This window comes from Saccostrea cucullata, unplaced genomic scaffold (genome assembly GCF_032062105.1).
Source record: "Saccostrea cucullata isolate Sc308-1 unplaced genomic scaffold, CSIRO_AGI_Scuc_v1 ctg1369, whole genome shotgun sequence".
In the NCBI taxonomy this organism is placed as follows: Eukaryota; Metazoa; Mollusca; class Bivalvia; order Ostreida; family Ostreidae; genus Saccostrea; species Saccostrea cuccullata.
Window position 1 is genome coordinate 254199 of NW_026930557.1, and position 19495 is coordinate 273693.

General features: G+C 33.9%; 2 protein-coding genes across 4 annotated transcripts; one reads left to right on the top strand and one right to left on the bottom strand.

Annotated features, from left to right (window-relative positions):
* The first annotated feature begins 9388 nt into the window (after window positions 1–9388).
* LOC134229055 (ficolin-2-like) lies at window positions 9389–11348 on the top strand. The gene is made up of 3 exons (XM_062710756.1): window positions 9389–9395; window positions 10417–10578; window positions 11107–11348. Exons 1-3 carry the CDS (start codon window positions 9389–9391, stop codon window positions 11346–11348), a joined length of 411 nt encoding a protein of 136 aa, XP_062566740.1.
* Window positions 11349–11886: 538 nt separating this feature from the next.
* Window positions 11887–18227, bottom strand: LOC134229067 (uncharacterized). Of its 3 annotated transcripts, XM_062710772.1 has the most exons (7): window positions 17854–18227; window positions 16710–16917; window positions 16308–16528; window positions 15748–15922; window positions 15367–15428; window positions 15032–15236; window positions 11887–13545 (listed from the first exon to the last, which is right to left on the bottom strand). In XM_062710772.1, the coding sequence occupies exons 2-7, from the start codon at window positions 16909–16911 to the stop codon at window positions 13301–13303; spliced, it is 1110 nt and encodes a 369-aa protein (XP_062566756.1). In that variant the 5' UTR covers window positions 16912–16917; window positions 17854–18227; the 3' UTR covers window positions 11887–13300. The 3 variants fall into 3 exon arrangements, with proteins under 3 accessions (XP_062566756.1, XP_062566755.1, XP_062566757.1); XM_062710771.1 differs by lacking the exon at window positions 17854–18227 and having other exon boundaries at window positions 16710–17451; XM_062710773.1 differs by lacking the exon at window positions 17854–18227 and having other exon boundaries at window positions 15367–15422; window positions 16710–17450.
* Window positions 18228–19495: the final 1268 nt, after the last annotated feature.

Below are 19495 nucleotides of genomic sequence, written 5' to 3' on the forward strand. Positions count from 1 at the left end.
CATGCTCTTGCGTATCGAATCAACTGAGATAAAGTTTTCGTTTGCAAAACATTATTAACATTTTCTAATTTGAAAACATAGTATCACTAACATTTATCTATGATCATTCTAAATCTAATAATACTTCAATAATTCTGACAAAAACAATTCCGAAGAACTGTAAGATTCTGAGAACAGTACATAATTTGGTACTATTTTTTACTTTATTATGTGTTATTGAATTGAATACAAGAATTAAAAATGAGATGCCACGAATAGTTACCAAAAGTAATAAATCAACTTTGCTTTAATTCCCACGACACCCTGTTGTTATAAGAACTATGTTAGATTTCATATGAAGCAGAATTTAGTAGAAATACTGAGTAACTTTAAAGTGAAATGAAAGACGGAAACACTTGCCGTGCGCTCCAAATCCACATTTAGACGACAGATTCAACATTAACAATTAGTTACTTTCACTCATATGTGGAACTTGCTATATCACAGTGAGCTTGAAATGAAAAGTAACACACAAGCTGACACATTTGTTTCATATTTTGATATTTAACTGAAAAAGGGCGTTAATGATAAACTACCAGTCAAGCTTTATAACTATTGACTTCAACTTTCCCTTTTTATAATAATATACTCTTATTACATGTATAGGGTTAATGTCTATCAGTTTTTTTTTTAGCTCTACTGGTCAGAGACCAGAAGAGCTTATGCGATAGTAATGCGTCCGGCGTCCGTCCGTCTGTCTGTCTGTCTGTCCGTCTGTCTGTAAACAATTTTTTCAAAACGCTACTCCTCCTACAATTTTAGTCTGATTTCAATATTACTTGGCACACAAGTAGACTACACTAAGATACATAGAATAGTGCATCGGTTTTTAATTTCGATGAACGGTGTTGCCATGGTTAATAAAAATAGAATTTTCAGTGAAATATCTTAAAAACGCTACTCCTTCTACAGTTTTGGTTTGATTTCAATATAACTTGGCACACGATTAGACTTCACGAAGATACATAGAATAGTGCATCGGATTTTGATTTCGATGAACGGTGTTGTCACGGTTACTTAAAATAGAATTTTCTGTGAAATTCCTTTAAAACGCTACTCCTTCTACAGTTTTGGTCTGATTTCAATATAACTTGGCACACAAGTAGACTACACTAAGATACATAGAATAGTGCATCGGTTTTTGATTTCGATGAACGGTGTTGCCATGGTTACTAAAAATAGAATTCTCTGTGAAATTCCTTTAAAACGCAACTCCTTCTACAGTTTTGGTCTAAGTTGGCACACAAGTAGACTACACAAAGATACATAAAATAGTGCAATGGTTTTTGATAAGTACAAACCAGTAGAGCTACAGTCTAGACAGAGACTTCTGGTTTCAATACGCAGGAGCATCCTAAATTTCTTAAACGAGGCACGCTATTGTCAAACAAATTGAATGAAACAAGTATATCAACAGTCTCTTTTAAAGTAATCACGAATGACGTTTCAACCATATTAAACAGGTCTGGACGATTTCCAAATATGGAAATCAAGAAGGATAAACTAAAGTTGCTATAGATAAACATCGTGAAAACGCTATTATTTTTCCGTCCAATCAGAAAACAGCATTTTTACATATTCCAAAACCTAATTTAAAAGAACAAAAAGAAAACACGTGCTTTTGTTTTTTTCCCCACAAAAGCTTTTTTTTTAACAAAAAATCTTTAGAAGTAAGACGAAAGCATTTGAATAATAAGGTATTCCCCACATAGTTACCGTGAACAATCTTGATATTATTAACTCGGTAAAAAATGAGGCATCATACAATGTAATCGTTTTCGGAAGAATAAATCGCACCGGCAAGTTCTTATCAAATTCAATTATTTGCCGTTCACAGTAGCCTAATGGTAGAGCGTTCGCTTCGTGATCGGGAGGCCCGGGTTCGATTCTCGTTCGCGGCGCCGCGTCAAACCTAAGACGTAAAAATAGGTAGTGACTGTTCCTTCGCCAAGCGCTCGGTATCAGAAGTGAAAGTCACGGGTCTTCCGGATGTGACCTTAAAAACGTAGGTCCCGTGTCACGGTAGGCGCTGGTACAATAAAGAACCCTCGCTGCTCAATAGCCCTGAGTGCCGAGCATAGGTCTAAATTTGAAGCCCTTCACCGGCTTACGGTGACGTCTCCATATGAGTGAAAAATTCTCGAGAGGGACATTAAACAATATACAATTAATCAATCAAATTCAATTATAACATTTACCAGAATATACTATTTGTATATAAGTATAATTTTGCTAAGCCATCCGATTTTTGAGGGGTGTTCAATATTTTTTGTCCAAACCATATTACAGCAACAAAAACAAAATAGAAATTTAAATCTTTTATTGCATTCCCTCTAACTAATCTCCCTCGTATTTAATAAAGAGATGAAGTTGTTTAATCCAGTCAAAAAACACGTTTTTGAAAGTATTTTGAGGTATACCCCTTAAATACGGAAAAATAGCTGATCCCAGCGCTGACCGCTATTGAAAACGTCTTCCAGAGAGAGCTTTTTTAGGTTTTGGAAACAAGAAAAAGTCACAAGGCGAAAGATCAGGTGAATATGCAGGATGCGGAAGTTTGACAACTTTGTGACGCTGTAAATAGTCTCTAGTAACTTTTGCTTTATGGGCAGGAGCATTGTCATGCAGAATTTTTATTCCTCTCAAACATGTATTAGGTCGTCTTTTTGTAAAAAATTATAAAGTCCCGGAATTATACTTGAAGAATACATATTTCCAGTCACACTTCTGCACTGTAGTACTGCATATTGGACTACCAAGCCATTTAAAATAGTAAAAACACTGCCCGTTGAAATTCCTACACGTCTTGCTATTTCTTTGATGGTAAGTCGTGCATCTGTCTTAAGAATATCACGGATTTTAGAAACATTACTTTTGGTGACTGCTCTTGGTGGTCTTCCTGAATGCTTGTCGTCGGAAACACGTGTTCTACAACTCTTAAACTTGCTTACCCATCTGTAAACTGTCTTTTTTGAAATAATAGACCCAACATATATCCGAACAATTTCTTCATATATTTCATACCGTTCTATACCAATGTCACAACAAACAAGAATATACCTTCTTATTTCAAGTGACACCAAACTTCGTGTTTTACCTATAATTGATGTCCAGTGTATTCGGGTAGGTCAGTTGCAAATGTAAGTGTGTGTTTCAGAGTGCACGGACTTGTTCCAAATTTTGACACAATTTCAATAAAAGATATATTCATTCCTGGATGACCAGATCCCGAAACGACTGATCTAATTTATATTGAAATCCATAAGGGACAAAACATATTGAACGCCCCTCGTACTTTTAAACTATGTCTATAGATCCACCTCAAACAACGTTAATCGTATGGACTACATGCATGTAGTTTTAAAATATAACGGATTTCATGATCGCCGAATACAAAGATATGCAGACTTTAAATGGGCAGAAAGAAGTGCGTATAAAACGTTGAGAAAAGTCAATAATTAAACATGAAAGTGTTTAATCAAAATATCTTACCTCGCATGCCAAAAACTGTATGGACGGGTTTGTTATAAACACTCAAAAATAATGAATGCTTTTATCCATTCGATAAAATTTTTATGTCAGGCTCTACAAACTCAAACTTTTCCGTTTATATTAATTTTTTAACTTAATTTAAACTTTTGGGATTGCTACCTCCTGGTGACAGATTTTTAATCAAACTTAAAACGTTTTCTAAGCTTTCAAGTCGTGTTGTTCACGGTAGAATTGTCATAAATATTATATTATTCCTTGACTGGCTGAAATTTGTACAAAAATACATTCAAACTATAAACAAGAGGCCAAGGAGCCACATCGCTTACCTGAGCACATCGTCTAGGAAAAAGCACAGATCAGGTCAGAACTGAAAACTTTACTGAGGGTGGGGGGGGGGGGTGTCCTATCCTCCGTACCCTAAAGACCATGCCTTGATCAAATTTAAATCTTCAATACATGAGGATGCTTACATGTCAATATGACTTATCACAGCTTTCCTTTTCTTGGAATTTTTCCTTTATTTTATTTTCCCTTATTTTTCTAAGTAAAACTTTGATCGACCTTTGTGGCCCCACCTTTCCCGGGGGGGGGGGGATCATTAGCTTATGATTTGAGCAAACTAAAATCAACACTAAGGATGTTGATTCCATATAAATATCACTAATCATGGCTTTGAAGAACTTGAGAAGAAGATTTAAAAAGATTTCCCTACATATTCCTATGTAAAACTTTCATCGGCCATTGTGGCCCCGCCCTACCCCCAGGGGTCATTATTTGAACAAACTTGAATCTACACTACCTGAAGATGATTACACATGAGTTTCATTTTTTCCTGGCCCAGTGGTTCTTGAGAAAAAAACATTTTAAAGATTTTTCCTATAAACTCCTATGTGAAACTTTGATCGGCCATTGTGGCCCCACCCTACCCCCGGGGGTCATGATTTGAACAAACTTGAATCTGCACTACCTGAAGATTATTCCATATGAGTTTCATCTTTCATGGCCCTGTGGTTCTTGAGGAGAAGATTTTTTCTTTTCCTATATACTCCATGTAAAACTTTGATCGGCCATTGTGGCCCCACCCTACCACCGGGAGTCATGATTTGAACAAATTTGAATCTACACTACCAGAAGATGATTCCACATGAGTTTCATCTTTTCTAGCCCAGTGGTTCTTGAGAAGAAGATTTTTTAAAAAGTCCATTAAATTTTCACTTATTCATAATTATCTACCCTTGAAAGAGGGCATGGCTCTTCATTTGAACAAACTTGAATCCCTTTGACCAAAGGATACTTTGTAGCAAGTTTGGTTGAAATTGGCCCAGTGGTTCTTGAGAAGAAGATGAAAATGTAAAAAAAAAATTATGACAACGACAACAAAACAACGACAACGACAGACAACGGACAAATTTTGATCAGAAAATCTCACTTGAGCATTCGGCTCAGGTGAGCTAAAAGAAAAAATATTCTGACTGAGATTTCCACGATTTATATTTTGGTATACAGTTAGCATATATTTTTAGATATTTCTTTTCATTGTTTTAATTTTTTGCCAATCTTTCCAAAGGAACCCCTGCAGACTCCATACTGTCTGTTTTATTACGATCTTTTAGGATCAAATGCTGCGTATGTCGTATTTATTTTTTGATTATGTGATTAGTGCAAACATAAAGAACAAAAAACCATAGAAAAAATTAGAAATTTATCCTTTCAAAAAATGTTGGTCACAAATGGAACAAAATGTAAACACTTCTTCAAATGGCTTAAATACATAATATTTTGATCAAATTTTACGACTTTATGATAAAGATATATAAATAATAAATTAATGCATAATTAAATGCATGTTGTGTATATAATCTATACCTTTGCAGAAAAATGCTTTTGGAATGTTCCATAGAACTGTGCAGCTACAGAATTCGGCAGAGCCTTAAAAAAATCAACAAACAAAAAAAATGCAACTTGTGCTCTAATGTTCTCTCTACAACCATTTGTTGAGAAAATGTCTAATTTTGCACTTTTAAATGGTAATTTCAAGTTCAAAACAAGGTACTGTTGTCTTCAAAATGAGTGTAAAGAACCATTCATCTAGTTCATGGATAGCAGCACGTGGTCTATGTTTAGCACAAAATGCTTTTTGCCAGACCTCTTCTTAACATGGAGGTACATAATAATCTTAAAAAGTAGTACACAATTACAGTTGCAAATGTTTCAAATAATATGAACACTTTTAAAATAAGAATCGTTGATATTATAAAAAAAATCTTAAACTTTGATTGCAGGCAAGGAAAAATTAGTACCATCGAGGTTAAAAATTAAGAGTTTGTAAGTCTGACACATATAACGTACACTGAAAAAAACCACTTTTTTAAAACTATTTGCCCATGTTGTCAAAATTACAATTTTACGGAGTAAAGAAAAAAAATCAGCGTAATTAAATAATTTAGACCATCTTTAAAACGACGCTTGGTCAGTGGTCCTCCCAACTCAGGGAAAATTATTGGGCCCGTATTTATAGGTGAGAAAATGTTTTTCCTAAAGATTTAAATAATTTGTCGATAGAACAAAAAGGAAAAAAAATATCCTGTAATAACTAATAAGTTGTAAAGTAACATTGAGTTAGGCCATTTCTAGGCAGTAGGTCGCAAGGGAGGCAACCAAAAGCCAATTTTTTAAAAAGGTGGTCTTAACAATATAAGGCCAGTATATTTTCCATCACATACTTAGTGATGCAAAATTTCTGAAGCTTTAATTGGCACTTTTTTAAAAATATAAACATAGGTTTTTTCGGGGGGGGGGGGGGAGTGGTAGCATTCCACTTTTTATCGAAGATAGGCAATGGACCTTTCTTTGCAAACATTGTGCTCTCTTCTAATTTTGACAGAAACTCAAATATATTTTATCAAAATTCGTATGTTGGTGAGAGCTTACAACTTTGTCAACACAACTTTGTTACATGATGTGTTTTATGTCCAAACATATTACTACATACAATATGTGTGCCTTCCCAAACAATCTCTATTTATGTGATGCGTCTGAAGGAAATCCTATAACTGACTATTTTTCTATCTAACTGCTAAACAAAATTGACATACATGTATGTATACCAAGTTTTCGAATGTAATACATGTAATTACAATTTGTTTTCATGCACTGCATATTGTTTTACATTTTCAAATTAAAAGCTAAGCATCCTCCTTGCAGAGACCCATTTCAAAATAACTTCTATCGCCACAGAAAAGAGACCCGCCGTAAACACATACGAGGGTTGATCCAAAAGTTCGTGGAATTTTTTCATATTTTATTTATTTTTAAGTGGAACTGGTTGAAAATTACAAATAAAAATATAGACACTTGATGAATACTTGAAATTAAATAAAAAGTTTTTAATATCTTTGATAGTAACTTTATGGCAGTTGCCATAAAAACGCTTGTTTGGAAATGCGGGGGAGACATTAACGCTTTTATTTTCATATTAATTCTTAATAAGTGAAATAAGAATTAAACCGCCCTATGTTGTATAAAAAACGAAAATTACGTCATAAATTACGATTACTTGATCTTTTATAAACTTTGTGTGAAATTTTTACTGATTTTTCTGGATATTTAGTGTATGAGTTGATGATTTATTGTTCATCTTTAAGTTGTTTGACGACGTCAAATTTCGGTCAAGTCATACGTTTTGTGAAAATTCCGGGATCACCCTATCTTAAACGCGTATATCATTGGCAAAGGTTTGGGGGAAAATCCATTTAGTTACAGGTTTTCCAGTAACAAAAGAAACTTAAGAAAAAAGAACTTCCATGGACGTTGATTAAAGGTGTGGTCTTTTTTGGAGGCTCTGTTTTAAGTGCATATACCCTTAGACAAATTAAAAGCTTTAATGGACCTTGTCGGCTGCCGTTCTGTTCTTGACATTGCTACTGTGATTGGAACATCATATGGAAAGATGGGGAGTACTCGAGCTCTGAAATATGAGTGAAAAATGAAAATAAGTTGGTGCGAGAGGATACCCAGGCTTTTCTTGAGAAAAAAAAAATGGAGAAAAGAACAGCATTTAGTAGAATTATAATTCAAATTGGACATGAGGGTGAGTTGCTTCTATAACGTGACATGACGTATCTAACTTGACGTTACGTCGAAGTCTCTCGCGGGTTCACAACTATCCATTTTCAGAAAGCTCATGTGACTTCATTGGTAATTGGAAAGTGGTGAAATTTTCCATTCATGTTGCATTATGACTCTATATTATGAATATGCCTGTTGTATCCTTTCATCAAATCTCGATAAAATTTTAGAAAGAAATTCCACGAACTTTTGGATCAAACAACTTAAAGACGAACAATAAATCATCAACTCATAAACTAAATATCCAGTAAAATCAGTAAAAATTTCACACAAAGTTTATAAAAGATCAAGTAATCGTAATTTATGACGTAATTTTCGTTTTTTATACCACATAGGGCGGTTTAATTCTTATTTCACTTATTAAGAATTAATATGAAAATAAAAGCGTTAATGTCTCCCGCATTTCCAAACAACCGTTTTTATGGCAACTGCCATAAAGTTACTATCAAAGATATTTAAACTATTTTTTAATTTAAAGTATTCATCAAGTGTCTCTATTTTTATTTGTAATTTTCAACCAATTCCACTTAAAAATAAATAAGATATGAAAAAAATTCCACGAACGTTTGGATCAACCCTCGTATATATCAAATAAATTATAAACCAGTTTCGATAAGTAAAGTATATAATTCATTTGGTGGTGCGTTAGCAATTTTATCTAGTGTATTTTGAGACAACAAACAATATTCAAGCTTAGAAGTCCATAAACAATAGAAAATAGGAGCAGTGCAAACAAGGACCTCAAGACATCAGAGGTGGGATCAAGTGCCACGGAGGAGTGAGAATTTACCAATTAAGTTAAATGCAGACTGGTGACTTTTCTTTACTCTAATAAGGTCTTTATTTACACACTGAGTTGTCGCCAGATTTTTCAGTTATTTCCCGATCATGATAAGGAGCACAAAACGGGTGTTACCGGTCAGCAAGGGATTACCACTCCTTCCTTGGACCTGATTACACCTCTGATGATTTGGAGTTCTGTGATTCCTCTTTTCCAATGTTGTATTGTTAAATGGACTTTTGAGATTGAATACTGTTCGTTATATATATGATTTTCATTATTTTCTTTTTGGTCAATCAATTTCATCAATGACCTCATATATTTTATTTATACGCATTGCAAGTTCTTGGCACAGGGAATACATGAATGAAGTTTAAAAGCCAAATAGATATACCTGTTGAAAACATCAGAGTTGGGACCAGATGTCTCGAATAAGTATGCATCCTCATCCCCTGAAAACTGGTAAAACAAAAAATATCCGTAAAGAACTCGGTGTTATAGTGATCAGTTTTTAAATTTCCAAAACAGTCTCAATCATGTACTTGACAGTGTATGCATTAATGCAACCTCAGTGTATCTATGGGAAAAAAGAATCTATATAAGTTACAACGAAATTTCATTAATTTCATTGATAATATTAATTACAATCTGATGTATGTTTTAGTGCAATTATCTTTTGATGACTTTTAACTTTTCTATAGGACTTTTGAGCTTGAGTAGGTTTCGTTATCTCCCTATATTTAAGGTCAGACGAGACGTTCCTCAAAATCTGTTTTGTATATTTTCATAATCTATGAAAAATATTCAAAATTTTAATAACATTCTGGTTTCTAAACAAGTTTCTAAACATTTTCAAAAAATCCAAACACTTCAACATTTGAAATTGGAAAATTATTTTTCTTCTCCAAAGGATTATATAAGAAAAACTACCCCTGGTATCTTGCAGAAATGCCTGGTAAGGTACCTCACGTTTTGGTGAGTAAACATGTTTAAGTAGCAATACTTCAATAACAAACTCTTAGAAAAATTTATCTATTATTAAGGAACGTCTCGTCTGTCCTTAATCAAGAACTACAAGGAACTTTTAGAACTGACAATACAAAACTTTTTTTTTTATAAAATGACTTTTCGGTGTATTATACAACCATTCCCTTGATCATTTATAGACTGCTTTATCACATAAATACTTCTTCAAATACAAATAGAACTAGAAGATTTGTAACGGTAAATATACAAACTTTGTCTGTGGTCATCTCCAAATGCATTTTTTTAAAATATTGATTCTACTTCGGAGACGGATTAATTCTTTATCACAAATACTCGAACCGATACTTGAAAAACATTTAGTTTCATATAGGAGTTTTATGAAGAGACTTACTTTTACAATCGACGACTGACTTCTACAATTTAAACAGCTTCTCCGGAATTGGTTTTAAAAAAGTTATGTTAGTCCTCATGGACAATGCCTAGTATGTTATTTTCGAAATTTATGTCTTCCTTTTTCAATCTGTTCAAAATCTTACTTAATGGAACACCATTTTCAATCTTACGTTATAGACACTGCACAGTTCTTTCGAATTTGTTTCATATTTGGATATTTTTAGAAAGAAATTGATAGACAAATCAAGTGACGAGAGTGTCACTTATCTCATCAATAATAATTTCTTCTGTTTACAAAAAAGCCTTTTTTGTAAACATTATCCGTCTTTGAGTCGAATACTGACCTATGTATAGTTTTTTTTTGTGAATTTTCAACGGTTTTCCCGTTTATCCGATCACGATAGGAAACTAATAGGAAACAACATGTTTACTCTTATATGGCACCTGATTAGCTTCCGTTTCCAGAGGACTATTTTGATTCTGCTTACAATTTGTATTGTTTCAGTTGATCCCTTATCAAGATCAGTGTTCATTATCTTTACGTTCCATTTCAACTAACTTATAATAACATTAGATTTCTTAACTTTTCTCTACAGGAAACGATACTTTACATTTACTCACAAAGAATGGAAAACATGAGTTTCGTGTGGATCTCCAGAGATTTAATGGTCAGAAAGGGTATGCCAAGTACTCCAGTTTTGCTGTTGGTGGCGAAGAAAGTAAATACAAACTCAGTGTGTCTGGGCACAGTGGAATAGGTAAATTGTTTTTTATTTTTTTTTTATCCCTTACTTTGAAGCACATTGAAAAGCTTCTCCTCTCTAGACCGTTCACGATAGCTCAGTAGGCAGTGCGCTAACTCGGATCGGAAGGTCGTGAGTTTGAATATCGGCAGCGACTGACCTACGTCGATAAAAATAGATAGCAACCGTTCTTTTGCAATAAGCTTAGCATTTTGAAGTAAAAGTTGCAGGTCCTTCGAATGAGACCTATAAAACCGAGGTTCCATGTAACGACAGGCGATGACAGGATACAGATCTCTCTCTCTGTTCAATGGCCTTCAATACTTAGTAAAGGTCAAAATTTAGCCCTTCAAAGGTATATTATGACCTCTCTATATGAGTGAAAATTCTCGTATGGGAGGTAAAACAACATACAAACAATCAATCAATCAATCCAAACACAATCTAAAGTAAACACCCTTTTTCCAAGATGGTACTCTGGTTTGGATTTTCCAGTCAGATATAACTGCTTTTAAATGATTTTTTAATGGCATATACTTTCAGATGACAGTCTTATCCATCACAGTGGTATGAGATTTACCACCAAAGACCAAGACAATGGTCTTAGCAGCTCTAACTGCACGGTACATTATATAGGAGGATGGTGGTATGAGAGCTGTTATCGTTCTAATCTGAAAGGACTGTATGCTCAGTCTCCAATGAAGAGTAACAAAAACAACAAATGGTATAGTTGGTTTCACAAAGCACTGAAAAGATCAACGATGATGATGAGACCATCAGTATAGAGAAACAATTTACGTACACTTTTTCATTCCAAAAGCATTTAACGAATAAAAATAATTATAAAGCTAAGCAGAGATGTTTTGAAATCTTTCAAGATACTTATATTCATTAACATTATCATATGTGGAAGTACTATGTATAGTTTCCTTTTACAAAACATGGTTTACATTTTCAAATTTGATTGATTGATTGATTGTATACTGTTTAACGTCCCTCTCCAGAATATTTCACTGATATGGAGGCGTCACCATTGCCGGTGAAGGGCTGCAAATTTTGGCCTATGCTCGGCGCTTACGGCCTTTGAGCAGGGAGGGATCTTTATCGTGTCACACCTGCTGTGACACGGGGCATCGGTTTATACGGTCTCATCCGAAGGACCGCCCCATTTAGTCGCCTTTTACGACAAGCAATGGGGTACTGAGGACCTATTCTAACCCGGATCCCCACGGGGTTTTCAAATTTGAAAACATACTTTCAATAACATTTTCATTGATCATTCTAAATGTATTGAATACAACAATAATGCTATAAAAAAATAAATTTATAGTTTGTTAATAAATTATTTTAGTTAATGGAGAAAAAAATTCTACTTTGCTTTTCATCCCCATGGATGGAAAGTTGCGCCATACTGTTTGCAGATTTATTTTTTGTTTTCATATTAAGCAAAATTTATTTTAAAAAAATCTTGTACAGGCTGATTTCCTAATAATGCAAGCTATTGTAAAACAAGTTGCAGAAAAAAGGAAATCGACAGTCTTGATTGATATATAATCATTATGCAAATGTTTGACCGATACAATGACCTTCTAATTAAAATAAATTGCGAAGTGTTTGATCGATACAATGACCTTAAAGGCATCTATCATTGTGTCAAATGCTGACTGCCATTTTTCATAATGTTTAAACATTTTCTGTTTTCACCGTTGTGCCGATCATGACATGGAGCACATGGCAGATGTGTCTGGTCAGCTGGGGATTCTCACTCCTGCATGACACCTGATCCCAGAGATCAGAGACTGAGAATTCCCAGACAATGAATATTGGTAAGTCAAACATTTAACTCAGCAATTGTATAGTCGAAATAGTATGAAATAAGCGTTTTCACGTTTAACAGAATTAATTAATCATAACATTGTATATGCCTAAAGATGATTTTGAGGACTAGATTTACAATCACTGAAGACACTAGATCAAAAATCAATAAAACATTTGTTTTCTTACAGTTGCAACAAAATACATCTTGATGTCAAACAATTTTTTGTCGTCAATATTGATTGCTTACTTAAAATGTTAAGATTTTGAGGTAAGATCTGGAAATATATCTATTGTATATGAATATACAGTTAAAGTATATCATTGAGGGAGACAGCAAGATTCCAGTTCCCCAAGAACAAGTCTATTTCCCGAGGCGCTTGCGCGGAGGAAAATAGGCTTGCTCGAGGGGAACTGGAATCTTGCTGACTCCCTCAATGATATACTTTAACTGTTTTATTATACCGATACAAACAAGACATTTTAAAAAGTTATATTCAATACTCGCCATATCTGTTGTCGTTTGCTACCAGTAAACTGTTTTTTTTTTTTATTGATATGGGACGAGTTGACTCGCGATGCATTTCGATTCATTAATGAATATTCATAAGTTTATTCGGAACATTTCTAAGTTTGTCGTAAGTTTAAAGAAAATGCTAAGTGTTCCGAATAGGTGTGTATCAGTTCATAAAAAAACGAACTTTTTTTTTGCAGGGAATCAGTCTGTTTTGCAGGGAATCGGTTATTCACGATGATTTTCAGGAAATCAGCAAAATGTATCGATACACTTTTATATAATGAAAAATCAGTAGAGGTATAATAAGTAGTATTGTAGCATTCAATATATTATTAAACTTTCTTGCAATTATCTATATATACCTCAGAATCTTTATCTTCAAAGTAACTATTATAGCTTACAATGTCACATATTTTCTCCTTTTGAAAAGATTATATCTTTTGAGAGTTTATGAACAACACATGTGACATTTTTGTATGTCCCGTCATAGAAATCAGTGGATGACATCTTCGCTGCGACGTCGTTTACAATATACAGGAAGTTGTTTCTATTGTTTAAAAGTTGGCCTTCGCCGTATTGCTTAATTACGGAATCGTGTAAATATTTCAACATGTAGCTGCCCATTTCTTGATTCCTAAGAGCATAGTGTCCTGAAATGGAAAGGGGAGACATATCAGATTTTGTTTTGAAATAAGATCCATAGACTGTTGTTCACCTTGCTGTGTCTCTTTCTATGACCACTTTGGTCTTCTGTGACTTGTTTTAATTCATTTTCAAGAATTTAAAAACTTTGACAAAGACCCTACAGTCATCCTCCCTGGCGCTTTAAAGTTCAAAAGTAAAAGAAACAAGGTTTATGTATAATATATAAATGTCATTGTGTATTCAACTGAGCTGGACCTGATCATGATCGCTCGGCTAGTTTGTCATAATAATTCTGCGAAAATTTTGCTGCTACCTGCACATGATATATTAGTATTAATTTCAATAAATGACCAACGGGATCTCCGATTTGTGGTCCGAGGAGTGGAGTTAGGGGGTTGAATTTAACAATTATACTAGAGGTCCTTCGTGTAAAACAATTGTATACCAAATGTCTACTGCTTAATAAGATTTTAAAAGTGAAAAGGAATTCCAGTATTGGTATGAAAAACATAGTCCAGCATCGGTTTTGAAAGATAGACTCGGGGAATAATTTTTATAAGTAAAGTATAAATGAAGAACATTTTCGAATATTTTTTTTTATTTAATCAACTATTAACAAGAACTTTGTTAGCTAATGTTGACCCTAGGATATTTGTTAAAATCTAAGTGCTTCTTATAAAAAAATTGTCTGCTAGATGTGCATGAGAAACTTTAAAGGCTTTTTAGAGATAAAGCGAATTCCAAGCATTTGATGAACTTATTCCTAATTTAAGGACAAACTCTACCACAAAATGCCTTTACTTTCGTATTTTTATAAAGGGTTTATTGCTCATTATAGTCATGCCAATTAGTTGACTGGCTTATTTCCAGGAGAAAAAGAAATGTTTTCAAAATGGTTTTTGCATGGTTCATGTTCCATCCCTGAAACCCCCAAGAGACAGACACCAAGAAAAAAATAATTCAGACTTATAGATACCATGTACCAATAGTCTCAAAGGTTCTAAAGAAGATACCGAGTATATTCACCACTCTACGACCGACACAAGTTGCTCAACCAAATAATTATTCGTGAGACACGGGAGATTAATCACAAAAGAAAACGAAGAAAAACATTCTTGTCAGTTGTCTGAAATTTTGGGTTACGCTGAAGAAGACAGAGATCAGGTAATTTTGATCAACTGATGCTAACCATATATGTTACTGACTGCAGTGGACCTTCAGATATCTGGACGCCAGATATCCGGATGATTTTTCATGGGAACGGAATTTTTCAACGTTATTTTGTCTTGTTTAACTGGTAATTTAGGTATCCGGACGCTTCACATATCCGGAAAAATTGTCTAGGAACCAAAGCGTCCAGATAAATGAGGCTCGATCCACTGTAATTAACGCATTGCTGTTAAAATTCAAAAATTGTATACGTTGTTTAAAAAGTGACAGCAATTAACTGACTAATTAAGGTGGTCCTTGTAAATTAATATGAATTCTCACCTTGAGGAGAAGCAAATACGATCAGCATATCATTGTAACATGGAACAGCCGTGATATGGAGAGGAGACTCTACAGGTCGATATCGAATAGCACGAGGAGGGTCTACCTCGTCACCTAATTCTCCAATGTCTGTTGAGGGATCCAACAAGGCTCCTTCAGAAATACTCCAGTTATCCTCATTCTCGCTATTATCAGGGAAAGATGCCTGATATTAAAGGAATATTTCTTTAATAGAAAATATGTTTATTAATTATATGCTGTTTACATTAAAATATTCTGAAGTCGCACGGCTTTGGTAGGGGTTCTAGTTTTAATGACTAGGAGATAAATCTTACCACTGCAGTTTCAGTAGCGCCATTATCCACCTCTGATAGACTATATGGATCAGAATCTAAACCTACACAGAAAATATGCCTTCTTAATTTAACCCCCACAGAATTCCAATTCACACACATACACAACCTACATATCATGTTTGTTACTTGAAAAAGTTTTGGGAATATACAAAATTCCACAAAAATTATGAGTAATTTAATTTGAACCTTAGCAATTATATATGCCTTTAAAACAGTTAACTTCACTGTATTGAATAAAATATCTATTTAGTATTTTAATAAGACTAATAAAATATGTACACTGTTACCCATTCTTTTATTTTACATTCTGCATCAAAATTAAGTTCAAGAAATAAGGTTCAACGGAATATTCCTTCATACCATTGCCTTCCTCTCTCAGAATAACCGACTCCTCTTTATCGTCAGTCTCGTCACGTTTACTTTTATTTTTGTTTTGGTCCTCTAGATCAAGTCTTTGGAGACCTGTACCTGCATCAAATCCAATCCCCTGGACTCGTTGCTGTTTAGACGACTTACTTTCAGGAATTCTACAAGCCTGAAAATTAAGTAAAAGACTATATAACGTTTATCAAAATATCTCAAACGTTTTTTGTCTTGAGATAAAAGCACTTTGCCATTGACGAAGCTGTATATGTACAAAGTGGCACTGGTAATGATATTAAAGTCGATCAATTATTCCTATATAAAAAAAGTTTCTCTTATTTGTAACTTGATGGCCCATATCAGCCATCGTAGATCGATGCATTAAGGACAACCAATATCAAGTCAAAAAACCGTATACAAAATTTATTATCTTTATTCATTAGATTGACTTCGGTTAACCATACAATTTCTACAGAAAATATTATTGTTCCCTGTATTTTGACAGTTTTTAACAATGAGAACGCCTGTATATATTTATTTCATAAAAAACACTTTACTTGAATAAAGAAAAGTTTAGGTTTTCCTTTAAGTGCTTTACACTTTCTAAACTTGTCCAGCATTGTGGCGGTGTAATAGTACTGGTCATCATTCGTTAGCAGGGCGTGATGATGGACGACGTAGTCTGTCTCAGCCTTTTCCACCTTCTCTAGCCCCGCTCCATGTGTACTTATGACAAACACAAAACTATCATAGTCTCTCAGTGTACCATCTTTGGAATCTACAGAGAAAATATCTTAATTTAAGTTATTTACTTCACCACACAAAAAATACAAAAATATAGGATCAAACTAGGTATCTGATAGGATCTTGATTATGGTTAATCAGCATTTACTTTTAACATATTTGTAGCCTTTAAAGTTCCGTGTGTTCAATTTTACCAAAAATTGATGATCACTTACAATAGTTTATAACCTCGATAAACTTTCGTTTACTTAGATTTTCGTAGAATTTCACTTTAAATCCCAGTATTTCAAACGTTCTTTTCATGTAGGTGATGTCCTCCTTAGAGCCGCTTCTCTCTTCTGTAAAGTTTACAATCACCACTGCTAATCCCTGAAACTTCCTATCAGGCCGAAACTTATATTCATCAGAATCCATCATCTATGTCTTTTTAGAAGAGAAATACCTAAACACAACAGAGAAAATGCTACATCATAATCATTCCATAAAAAATAAATTACTTTTAAAAGCATATCAAGAATGTTATTTGAAGTCAATATATCTGAAATTCTATGGCTTCTAAAGTAGCATTGTTGGCAGTCACTCTCCATTACACAGAATGCTGACAGGCGTATAAGTACATATTGAAGAGATATAGTTTCCTCCTAAATTGTCTACAGATTAGTCCATTTATCCGATCATAATCCTGCACGTCGACAGGGTTTTTTTTTACTCTTCCAAGGCACTTGACCCCATCTCTAATGTTTTCAGGGGTCCTTGATGAAACATATGTAAATTAAGAACAGTATTCAAGATCAAAAATCCACAAAACAATACAAAATAATCAGAGCAAACACGGAATTGCAAAAAATCAGAGGTGGGATCAGGTGTCATGAAGGAGGGAGCATCCCCTACCGACCGGTCACACCATCATTGTGCTTCTTGTCATGATCGGGGAGTAACAGAAAAATAAAAAATATAAAGGAAAAAAAAATTAAAAATATAAAGGAAAAAAGAAAGTGTTTTTGAGTGAAGGAATTGAATTTAGAAATGTCATTCATCAGAGAACAATGGGGACTTTCAGATCCTGAAAAATATAATTAAAAAAATATCACGTATATTTATAATCGAGATATTTCCCTTTAAGGGATACACTAATAAGCATTATGATTTCAAAAGGAAAAGATTAATAGCTTTCAAAAATGTGTGTTAATAATCATTTTTATCCAAATAAAATACACAACCTAGTATAATGTTGTTTAAAGACGGAGAGTCAAATGCATTGAAAAGGAGTTTTCTTTGGAACTTTTTTTCTTGCAGAAGGATTTCAGACATGAATGTAAAATGTTTTTCATCAATCAATAGTGATTTCAATGCACTTACCTGTTATTTACAGTTATTACTTTTAGACAATACATACCTACAGTAAAGACTCAGATCTAACTTCAGAAAGTTAAAATTCACACTAGCAAAACAGAGACGAACGCAAGTTAGCATAATAAAAAAAAATGACAGCCGAGAAACTTCTTTGAAAAAGAATTATTTTCGTTTTGATCCTCCTCTGAAAGCCGCCTAATCCCACCTTAAAAGTTCAAACAACACGCGGCTAGATATTATTTGACTTGATAACAAAAACGAAAGCCCTTAGTGTTATTTAAAGGAAAACGAAAATGATCAGGCAATGTGCATTGCTTAAAGTAACTATTATACATCTAGGTGACCACTTTATGTATACGAGATACCTGATCTTGGATAATTACTTAAAATTAAAAGAATAAGCCATTACCTATCAGTAGGTCCATGGAGTTAAAGTGAAACTATTTCCTCATATCCTAACGTATTTATAGACTGGTCATAAGGGGAAGATAGCGTCATATACTTGAGTAGCTAGGTACTTTCCATACTTCAACAGCATAATGTATATGTTATTCGGTTGAAGGAGTAATTAAGTGTATGTGAATGTTCACAATAGTGCACGTCCTCTGATAAAGTCATTGTTGCAAAAGAATTTGTATTGTTTAAATGTCTGTACCAGAACAAATCTGAATATCCGAAAACTTGAAACTGTGAATCCTTCTCATTGGAAATGTCTTATTCGGGATTCTAGGATAATAATTGGAATTGGGTATTTTTCCCTTTTTTACCACGTAACTAATGTCATGAGAATAATTTTCGTTTCATTCTGTCCTAACAAATCACCTTCTTGGAGAAAATATCATAAAAATAAATGATTTTCTACTCATTTTTCCTGTTTACCCCCCCTCAAAAATGATCCATTAGTGTTTCTGCTGTACTTGAAGAAATTAAAGCGAATAGTTTTACTTACTTTTAGCAGATGTGCAGGAATATTTATGCACACATATTCAGGGATAACATCTTGATGTGCTCACGTCTCAGTGTTCCAAGATTCGAGGTAATCTCAGAAAACTAAGGCCATTAACAAAACCGAAAACAAAACTAAATATGTTGCTTATGTGCAATACGAATGAATGTATGAAGAACATTGTGTGGCCTTGCATTGTAATATTGAATGATGATATCAAGAAACTAGTTCAAATGTATGTTTTCAAAATACTTCTTTTCCACGACTTTGATATTTGACAAACTGTCTTTGCAAAGATATCTATTTTAAAAGTAGACATGGTCACTTTGCTGAGATGACAACTCGGTCAGCCGAATTGGTCTTTGTCAAGATAATAAAAATTGGGCATATGTGGGAAGTGCGCTTCATTATTAAATCACTGAAGAATAAATATGAAGAGAACATACTTTTACTACTAAACTGATTGTCTTAGCAATTAACTGGAGGAGGGATGAAACATATGGAGATAACGAACAGTACTCAAGATCAAAAGTCCACAAAACAATCAAAATAAGATCAGAGCAAACACGGGCCTCCAAAACATCAGAGGTGGGATTAGGTGTCATGGAGGAGTGAGTATCCCCTGCGACCGGTCACACCCGCAGTGTGCTCCGTTTCATGATTGGGAAATATACGGATAAATCCGTAAATTCAGTGTATAAA